At 35.1% G+C, this 11,045-nt stretch overlaps 1 protein-coding gene across 1 annotated transcript in view; it reads left to right on the top strand.

Annotated features, from left to right (window-relative positions):
- The first annotated feature begins 1,424 nt into the window (after window positions 1-1,424).
- Window positions 1,425-11,045, top strand: part of meak7 (MTOR associated protein, eak-7 homolog) — a 12,963-nt gene continuing 3,342 nt past the window's right edge. Inside the window, exons 1-7 of the mRNA XM_030137553.1 lie at window positions 1,425-1,480; window positions 2,270-2,443; window positions 3,184-3,459; window positions 4,792-4,936; window positions 5,035-5,243; window positions 7,781-7,967; window positions 9,753-9,871. Of these exons, the coding sequence (XP_029993413.1) occupies window positions 2,276-2,443; window positions 3,184-3,459; window positions 4,792-4,936; window positions 5,035-5,243; window positions 7,781-7,967; window positions 9,753-9,871 (1,104 nt within the window). The 5' untranslated portion in view covers window positions 1,425-1,480; window positions 2,270-2,275. The remainder of the gene's footprint in view (window positions 1,481-2,269; window positions 2,444-3,183; window positions 3,460-4,791; window positions 4,937-5,034; window positions 5,244-7,780; window positions 7,968-9,752; window positions 9,872-11,045) is intronic.

Here is an 11,045-nt window from a genome sequence, read left to right on the forward strand (position 1 = left end):
CAAAAAGACTGTATGAAAATATGACACAAAATTATGCTAAATTATTCTGAAAATGTGTATGTGAATGTACAAATATGCATAATATGCGTGTGTGTGTGTGTGTGTGTGTGTGTGTGTGTGTGTGTGTGTGTGTGTGTGTGTGTGTGTGTGTGTGTGAGGGGGGTTTATTCCAGTATTTGGGTGTGGTTATTAGGAACTTGATTTGTAGTTTCATGTTCAAGGTGTATGTTTCGTGTTATAGATTTGAAAATTGAAAATAAAGAGACCTTGATAAAAAAAAAAAAAAAAGACTGGTAATGCGCAATAATTAAAATTATCCTGCCATCATGGGTGGGTTTATGTGTCTCACTTCCTTTTTAGGTTTAGTCTTAGATATTGTTTTATATTTTTTATAGTTATAGTATTTCTTCTATATATTACAGCTGTATTTGTTACCTTTGCTGCTGTTTTCAGTTTCTTTGTACATATATGTTTTAGCAGTGACACAAATCTCAATCTCAAAGAACCTCATTAGCAAATAAGACAATTTTATGCCAAGAGTATTGTGTCACTGCTTTTGTTCATTACTGTACAAAGACAATAAAGACTATTCAGTTGTAATTGTTTTTGTCTGGTTACATCTGTGTATTGTTTTTGTTCAGTTAATTTTTTTTTTTTTTATTGTTCACTTGTGCATTAAATGCACTGAGAGAAAGACAGAGGAAGTTTATTTTGGTTTGGGTCACTTCACTTCAGTCCTGCTCTTGTATTAAACCAACTGGGATGGTTCTGCTTTTGCTGAATTTTCCTTGTTAGCTCTTTTGTTTAAGGGAGCTGAAGGCCATCTTGATCTGGATGTCACTTGTGTGCGTACATAACACAATGTGGGACACAGTGTGGAAAATGCCTCTTTAATTTGTTGTGAGGTTGTCTCTGATGTGCAGATGTGAGGATATGGTTGAATTCCTCTGTATAATCTGACTTTCACAAATGGACCAGCTCATGTGTAACATTTACAAGCAATTCTGATGATACAATGTGCATGAGAGTAACAATAAAATTACATATAATAATTAAGTGAAATATACTGTGCATTGATCAACTTGCAAAAATAAAACAAATTATTTAAAACATTAATACAACACCTGTATTTATGGCCTGTCCCTGCCCTCCAACACTTTACCATGAAATATAATGATTAAAATCCTCTAAAAAAATCCATTTTTTGTAATTTTTTTTTATTATTTTGTATGACTCTATATCCAAATTTTACTTAAACTATATTTTTCATGTAGAAATTTCTCACTCCTGTCGGTACTGACCTATGAACACACCACAAATGACGACTCTCCCGCCTTCTGACGAAATAAACCAATCATAATTAAATAATTAAAGGGTGATGGATTTGATTGGTTGTTGTAGTTCTGTCGTCATTCAAACCCGGAAGTTTACATGTTGTGTCAGTAGGCGCTATGGATGAATAACTGCTTTTCTGTGAAAGGTTAGAGACACACAGACACAGTTTATGTAAATTTTTAACTCTGTGCATAAGTTAAATTTGCTACAGTTGACTTCTTCAATATTTAACATTTTCCGTAAAGTATGTATAAATGTATGAATGTTTTATTAGCGAACTAGCAAAACACTGTATTAGCTGTGTTAGCTTGTTATTTCTAGTGTTGAATATGGAGACATGTCCTCCGAAAGTACTATTAATTATTGGCAGGATATGTGTTCGTTGCATTGAGGAAATGTCTGTATGTACAGTATATACACGTTAGTTGACGTGTAAACGTTCGAGGACAGAATACAACATGCATGTTAACAGTAGCTAATGTTGAGTCTTACACCTATTACCCCTGGGTTTGTTTTATATGTTCATTAACGACCGTCATATTTATTTATTTATGTATGTATGTATTTATGTCTGTCTGTCTGTCTGTCTGTATTTCTTTATTCATTCATTCATTCATTCATTCATTCAGGATACTCTGTTGCTGATCTTAGAACTTAAAAATCATTTCTGAAATCAATGTGAACGTTATAATGTTAACTTAACCTTAGCTAAACCTTAAATAAATACATAAGAAGATTAATCTAACCTCCATTTATATTCTATTTGACTACTATAGTAACCATCTTCAACTACTATGATGTACTGTATTTATTACTCTTCACTATTATACCTGGAGATAGATGGATGCATTGTGTGTTATAGTGGATTTCTCCTTTTTTCTGCCTGTCTGTATGTGAATATAATGGCAGACATGTGTTGTTTCCTCTGTTTTAGGGGAACATGGGTAACACTGGGAGTGAGGTGATGCAGAAGCGGCTGGACCGCTTCCGTCCAGAGGAGCGTCCCGTCGTCCAGGGGGTCTTTGACCGCATTCAAGGCAACCCTGGCCCCCCAGGAGCCCCGGGTAAAGCACAGGCTGGAAAAACTTTAACACTTAACATGCTGCAGGTACGATTATTAAGTCAGTTTTGCACCCATCTTTTTTTTTTTTTTTTTTTTTTTTTAAATAACCTTCATATTTATATATATTTCTTATTCGGTATTATGTAAGATATCCTCACTTGTATCACACTTTTGCCTGTGTCTATATTTTATTATTTTGTTTTTATTGTGTTCATACTTATATGTATGTATTGTATCTCTAGTTTAATAGTGATATTTTTGTCCTTTTCTGTATTTTATCCTTTCTGTTACCCTCTGTATTATTCAGCTGCTGTGACAAACTGATTTTCTACAACGGCGAGCAAATGAAGTTTTTTATCTTATCTTGTCTTATAAATAAATCACTTATGCAGCTCATGATCTATTGATTTCATTAATTCACTTTCCACTTTTTTATGTCTAAAAATGATTGTTTGATTGAAATGATGTTTCAAATGCATGTTATACAAGTTGCATACAGTCTCTATCGCTGTGTTCAAAAGTATTTTACAAATTACTAGATTCATAGATGTATTCTGATATTTATTCATTTTGAAAGCAATAGCTCAATAAATGCTTGTTATGTAACTCCTCCAGTTGTAATGCTGTTGCTTTGTTCTTGCTTATTTTTTACGAGTAGTTTTTACTTTTCTTTGACTGACTCCAAGACAGAGACTATTTTAGAACTTGGAAGCCTTCAGTAATGTAATATGTGGGTCATTTGTGTGTTCCCTGTCAATGATTCTTCCTGTTTTTTACTCTTCCAGGCATCCATGGGCAGCCTGGTGCCAGATCCTATGGTTAGGAGGGTTTACAGATGTTTGTGTAGCATCAACCCTGGACTGGCAGCGGATCCATCCACAGGGAAAACCAGTGCCTCTCCTGGTCCTGGTCCTGGTCCTGGTCCTGGTCGGGAACAGCTCATCATCTTCCTAGCAGACACCCTGCGAGGCACTGCAGAGGAACGGGCTCCCCTTGTCATGTCCATGTCCCAGAATGTAACAGGGGCATCAGCGTTTGTCACCTGTGAGCAGGTCGCGGAGGTGAGCAGCGAGTCTGGTTAAACCTCTGATCCACCCCAGGATTCTGTGGTGGCATTCGCTTTTTCAGATATCAGATCAAACATCTAAAAGCATCATCTACTCACCAATCAATGAGCCTGTTTACATGACCATATAAATCCAATTACTGTTAATAATCAGGTAATTGTAATAATAATCTGATATGAGGCATTTACATGCACTTACGAAATGCGATAAATCAAAAAACCCTGGTTTAGACAGTTCAGTCCAATACTGAATTCCTTTCAGAGTTTGTATGTATGTAGTGACGGTAGAATCAAACTTCTTACTGTCTTTCACTCACCTTTATGTCACTATTTTGTTTCCGTTTTCTACTGTTTTAATAGTTTTTCCACATGCTCAGATGTAACAGAAATAAATCAGATTAACTTGTATACATGTTGGAAGACACTGGAGTATTGGGGAAAAATCCAGGTGTGTTAAACTGATTTATTCTAATCAGATTACTGCTGTTATCTGATAAACAGATCAGAATATACTGTTTACATGATCAATATCCATCCATATGTTTAAAATAGTAAATATGCAGCTGATGCACTGGTCACCTTTATAAACAATCAGAAACCCTGGATTAACAGAGATGAAAACACCCTTTGTGATGGCATTTATAGTGATTGGTTTAGTCGAGATGGGAGAACATTAGAGATCCTGTGTAAAAATAGGCAAAGATAGTTCTTAAAAATATAAAACAGACAAACAATGTCCCATTAGGGTTGACTAGTTCTAAAATCCCTTTGAGTACTGGCCGGTGGAGTTGGATAATAACTTACTATACGTGGTATGTTTCTTTATTTTTCTTTTATCACACCACTATGTCCTTCATCCTGTTTTTTTTTTTTAGCTCAATGGCCTACAGGTCTTTGTCATCTTCATTATCAATTTCTTCAAACATCTTCTCCAACAAAACTACTGATCGGATTCATTTCAGATTTTATATGCATCTTCCTTTGGACAATGTTTACAAAGTTTGTTCACAATTTTGAGAAATTTAGATTTTTTCATTTTTTATGAATTTTTTGAAATATTAAAAATGTGCCCTTTCCTTCTAATGGTCCATATTTTGATGGTTTATAGCATGTAAATGATTACGGATATCAATATAGTTCCTACTGATCACTGATAGAAGTCATGTATGGACTTTGAATTAGTTGAGTTCTCCTCCAGTGAAAGTACCACCCACTTCTACTGGGAGATTGATCTCCTGCATTAAGACCACAGGACTGGAACATAGGTGGACACTGGTCTTATTTTCCTCCTATTGGTCTTATTGTTTTTTTTTTCCTCTCTTCATAGTTCTTACAGGACCTGATCTCTGCTGTAGTTCAGATTGTGGTCAACAGAGGGCGCCTCCAGGGCTGGAAACATGAGAAGATGGGTGATCTGTCTGTGGGTGTCAAACTCCTGTCAGAGCAGATGTGTTCTGAACTCAAACCATCAGGTACGAAGGTCACATATGGACGATGACTATATTAACGATGATAAAACAGATTGAGTCACTGTCTGTTCTTTTCTGCTCTTCCTGTTTCATCGTCATAGACCAGGGCTGTGATGTCTCCTGTCTGGAGGACTGGATCTTCAGAGTGTCCAATGTGTCCTTGTACCTGGAGATGATGGTGGCTGAAGGGCTCAGTGTGTCCCTGAGCGGTCGACCACCCCCCACACTGCTGCCCCCCTGCAGCCAGACGCCCTGGACAGACCTCCGCTGTCTACTGGACCTTCCAACACTCATGTTTCTGGCACCACAGGTCTGTACCAAATCCAACAACAAACCTGGGATCACTGAGGTCAGCATCTCTAACCTCTCCTAAAGGGTTCATTCACTTACTGAAACCACGTCTTGGTTTTCTGTCACATGTTAAATGTTTAATACAGTACCTAGAAGTGAATCAAAAAGGAAAATGGCATAAAATGACTTCATGAGCATCATTTTATCATCAGAGGATACCATGTGAAGCTGATTATTAGACCTAATTATCTGTGTTTATCATCACACAGTGATTTGAAGTTACTCTTACTCTCCATTATGTAAAATAGAATAGAATAGAATAGCCTTTATTGTCATTGTGTGTACAATAAAATTAGTAGTGCTACTCCAGTCAGTGCAACAATATTGATGAAAAAAACCCAAAACAAATCAATCCATCAGAAAATAAGAAGTCTGAATATAAAATTACAAAAACTAAAATAAGATAAGAAAATAGAATATAAAATTTTAAAAATAAAATAGGAACAGAGCTAAAAGTAGAATAAAAAATATAAGATATGAATAGATAATATTAACTTCTATTAGTATAATTTGACATTGACAAACTTATTTCATCATTCAGCAATACTTTAAAGGAGTCATACTTTACAAACTGTCACCAGCAGGGGTCAGTCTGATACCAGAACATATTTAGAACCAAAATCACCATTGAACCGACCCCATGTATCCACAGACTGTATCAGTCACTGAATCAACGATAAGGCTCATTGTTCCACACATCTGTATTATGGAATCAGCAAGTTTTATTTAAACTAAAACTGGACGCTGATTTTAACAGTCACTAAAATAACAATTCGTCTTATAATCTTCACATGCTGCATCAGCTGATAGTTTACAGTATAGCTCTGTTAGTTTAGCTCTGTTTTTAGACTGAGAACAGCCACAGTATAACCACAAATCACCTCTGTTTTTAGCTGAGTCCAGTGAAGACAACAACTCTAGTTTTATCACTTCTGTTCTTTGACTCTGACAGTTGTTTCTTAAAGGTTCTCATCCCATCTGGTCACTTTCTAATACTTTGACCAAAGGCCGCATGGTGTTAGTTTTCCTCAGAGTGACTCACTACTCCCTCTAGTGGTCACATAAATTCTCCGGTCCATTGATTCACGTCATATCTGTACAAGTCAATCTGCTCTTATATAAACCTACTGCTCCATGAATCATATAATCTGACATTGTTTTAAACATCAGGAGCTGTTCAGGTAGAATGCTGTTACATATAAACCTGTAAACACCATGAGCTGAAAGAGGAACAGGTTTTTCCATCAGCTGTAATGTAAGCAGTTCCACCTGCCTTATCGTTATTGAGCTTCATTGTGATTTCAATAGAAAGGTCAAAGGTCAAGTCCAAGTCTTTCTGTGTTTGTTTTTACACCTGTAAAAGAAATCTGTTAAAACATAATGAAGAAGCGATAAAATTGTGTATTTGTACTGTCAGTTTTTTACATTATCATTGCCAGAGACTTCAGAGCTATTCAGAATAAGCTCAGTTTGCCTGTTATGTTTATTACAGAGGACATGATTTTTATTGGAGTGTAGCTTCTTGTTTTAGTTTCTTCTCTCATCATACAGTTCAGACTTTAACCCCCTCATGCATGAATTATGAGAACCTTAGTCAAGATTTTTTTTTCCTGAGTGTTTTTATTCCTCTTAAAGCATGAGAAAAAACTATGTGATTGGAATTTTTTTAATGAACCTTTTTTTCATGGAGATACAAAAATGTCCACTCAGCTGGAAGTAAAGAAATATGTATTTTTAAAAACAGTGTAGAAAATGATGAAAACTTTGAAATAAAAATGTTTTTAATGCTGTTAATCTGATGTTTTCTCACATATTAACATATTCTAATCCAAGTTGTTACTCACTTAATGGAGATAATATTCAAAAAAAATGTGTAAAAACATGCTAATTTGACTCTAATAACAATTTTATCCATTAATTTCCACTAAAACATGTTAGTGCAGATCAGGTTTATCCAGAACAATAAAGTTACAGTAATGGTATGAATTACAGTGTAAATACAGACACTGATGCATGGCGTCACATTTAGTCGACATGGGATTAATTACAATGTCTTCCAAAATAAAATAAAACTGTGCAATTTTGACCAAGGATATTAATCCTTAGATGTTACTTGATGCTTCCATATTTTTTCTACCTTCAGGGGTGTTTCCTGGTATAGAAGGATTTACTAGATATTCCTGGAATGTTCAGCATTTCTGACTTCCTGTCAGCCATCTTGGTTATGAGTTTTAAAAAAAAGCATTTCCCATGACTGGCCAATAGGTGTCAGTGTTTGGAACGATGCACCAGCGTCCACTGCGTTGGCAGATATGGAACTAAAACAACAAAACCATGAATATACAAGAGATCAGCTGGAGAATAGATGAATGTTGGACTGAACACTAGGAATGAAAGGGTTAACACATTAAATCTGTCATATGTGTCATGTTTATTTGTACTGTGACTGACTGAAAAAAATGTCTAACGTTCAACATTATTCGGTTTTCTTTCCAGTGTCCAGACAGATACAGCGCCCCCTGGAGGCTTGTGTTTTCCACTCAGCTGCATGGGGAGAGTTTCACCAGGATGATATCTGGTCTGACAAAGCGGGGACCCACCGTCCTACTCATCAGAGACACAAAGGGACATGTGTTTGGGGGCTTCGCCTCCCAGGGCTGGGACGTCAAACCTCAGTTCCAGGGTGAGGAGGGACGACACTTTTATGTGTTTTCAACTTTTAGTGTCTGAATCATAGAAGTATATCAATGTCCATTCAGTGAAGAAATATTTATTTAACAAACCAATATCAGAAAATGATGACAACTATGAAGTAAGAACATTATTAATGCGGATAATCTGATGTTTTCTCACATTTTATCATATTCCAATACTAGTCGTTACTCACTTTATGGAGATAATATGCAAAAATCCCAAACTTTTTGTTAAAAAAAAATCCCCAAAAAATTGTTATTTACACTTTAATAACAATTGGATGAGACTTTTTTTTGTCATTTCAACATTTACTGTTTGATATTTGTTGACATCCACTGGTGGAGTTCCAACCGACTGAATAAAAACCCGTCTGGTGTGTTTATTTCCTGTGTACTAACGGGTTATTTCTGAGACATGTTGAGGTTTTTGGCATCTGAACTTCCTCAGCTATGACTCGTAAATCATATCATAGCACAGGGCTGTCAAACTCATTTTAGTTCAGGTTCCATAGTCAGCCCAATATGATCTAAAGGGGATCAGACCAGAAAAATAACTGAAAAATTCAGTTCAAATTCAAAGCATTTTCTTGTCATGATTTCAGTAAAGAAACAGGTTTCCCTGTGCAATGAAAATCTTACTTTGCCATCCACACTGAATGCCAAGAGAATCTAAGATTTATAAAAAGAAAAAAAAAGAAAAGAAATAGAATAATTTAACTAGGAAATTAAAACAAACAAAACAAAAAACAAAGTGGCATTTATGAATGGCATGCAAAGAGAATGAGCATAAAAATATAAACTAGAAAAACTAGAAAACTAAATATAAAATATAAACTGCTATTACCAATATATAATTATATAAATGTGCAATGTATGAGTAATTGTACAAACTGTCAGAGATGAATGGTATGATATATGTGCAATTATTGAGTAAAAGGTGTATAAACAATGTACAATTACATTATGAAAATGTTTACATCTACAGAGTATCCTTAAAAATGTGAATAACATGAACAACCTGCGCTGCTTAAGAAAAATAAGTGATTTTAACCATATTCTGCCTCAATTTATCATATGCATTTGAACTTACAGATCACAGTGGATCTACAAATGCACAAAACATTTAGTAACAGGCAGAATATTAGTACAATTACATTTATTTCTCTTAAGACATTTCATGTTCATATTTGTTCAGTTTATTCACAATTCTTTTAAAGGATAGTTTGTAAATGTTAACATTTTCATGTAGTTTTACTTGTTTTGCACTAAAACAAAGACAATAATGTTCACAAATTCATCCCGTGGCTGGATTGGACCCTTTGGTGGGTGGCTTTTGGGCCACAGGCCGCATGATTGACACCTGTGTCATAACAAAACAACAGCTGGAAATGTCAAATATGGGGCAAAAATTTTATTTCAATATCATTATCCTGTTCAATTTAAGGAACAGTAAGAGACTTTTTATGCGTTTTGCTGCGATACAACCAACAGGTTTAGAGGGTGAAAAAATACAGGGGGCGCTATTGAGCCATCTCTATAAAAAAAAACATTAAAATTAGCCATGTTGCATCTCAGCAGAGTCCAGTGATAACTATGCTTTACACTGATCAGAATCTGACTAAGTTTGGGGATATTTAGGTAAAAATGTTGCATTGAAACCATCATGTTAGACTTTAAAGTGTGTAAGGACTCATTTGGGGAAGTCATGCTTCTTCAGTGGTCATGTGACTTTTCTCTCAGATCTTTGATGTATGTATTTGTTTGTGGATGTGCAGGTGACTCCAGATGCTTCCTGTTCACTGTCAACCCCAGACTCAGAGTTTATACATCGACAGGATACAACGAACACTTCATGTACCTCAACCAGAACCAGCAGACCATGCCCAATGGACTGGTGAGACCCGGGACTTTAACTGGGGTTTATAGCTTCTGTTTATACGCTAGGTAGTCATTTACACAGTAGGTATTCATATAAAGCATGCATCTGCCTTTATTTAGCTTTACTAAGACCTTACGTACTTTACCTTACATTACCTTACTTATTATTACCTTTTGTATTACTTATTATTAATAGTTTGCATATCTTATAATGTGCATAATTTTTGTATCTCCTTTTTAGTTTATTTATTCTGTATGTTGTATGCCTGTGGTATATGGATTTGTGTCTGCAATAAAGTATATTATTATTATTATTATTATTATTATTATTATTACTTATTACCTTACTTTACTATACTATGTATCGTAGGGTTTTAGTCTTTACTCCACCAATTTTTCGTTAGTCTTGAACTCCACCCCCCCGCCCCCAGGGACATGTACACTGGCAGACTCCAGTGAAAAGCCAGAAAAATAATCAGAACCCCCCCCCCCACACACACACACACACACACACACACACACACACACACACAGTCTAATGGACAATGTAATACTGACCCTACCTCAGTGCAAAAATCATGACTCATGCACCTTGTTTTCTATTTTACCTTGTATATATCCTATATTACCTGCATATATCCATCATATGTTGTATATATTTCTTCCATCTGAAGTGTAGAGTTGGCTTTTTGTATATTTTAGTATTTCTTTGTAGTTTTGTATATTGTCAGTATTTTTTAGTATAATTTGTGTGATATTTTTAAACAGTCTATACAGTCCTTTTATATAGTCTTTGTACAGTGATATTTTTATACAGTCTTTTTGCACTACAAGTGTTTGCTGCTAAACAGAAACTGAGCTGTTAAGGGGATTTTCATTGTTCCTGTAACAGTGAAAATAAAGATCTATTCTATTCTATTCTATTCTATTCTATTCTATTCTATTCTATTCTATTCTATTCTATTCTATATTGTCAAGGCTTACAAGAACATGGAAAATTAAAGTACTAGTGTATTATCATAAACTCATTTAATGCACCAAAAAATTAGAAGAAACTTAGATGATTGATTGATGTTTGCAGAGAGTAACAGAGTAACTCTAATATTAGCAATAAAATGTTTAGTTTTCCAAAACTAGTCCAGCTGAACCTAGAAAAACTACCAAGAAGAACGATGACCTGAGTAAATGAC

Source organism: Sphaeramia orbicularis, chromosome 6 (assembly GCF_902148855.1).
Source record: "Sphaeramia orbicularis chromosome 6, fSphaOr1.1, whole genome shotgun sequence".
NCBI classification, from domain to species: domain Eukaryota; kingdom Metazoa; phylum Chordata; class Actinopteri; order Kurtiformes; family Apogonidae; genus Sphaeramia; species Sphaeramia orbicularis.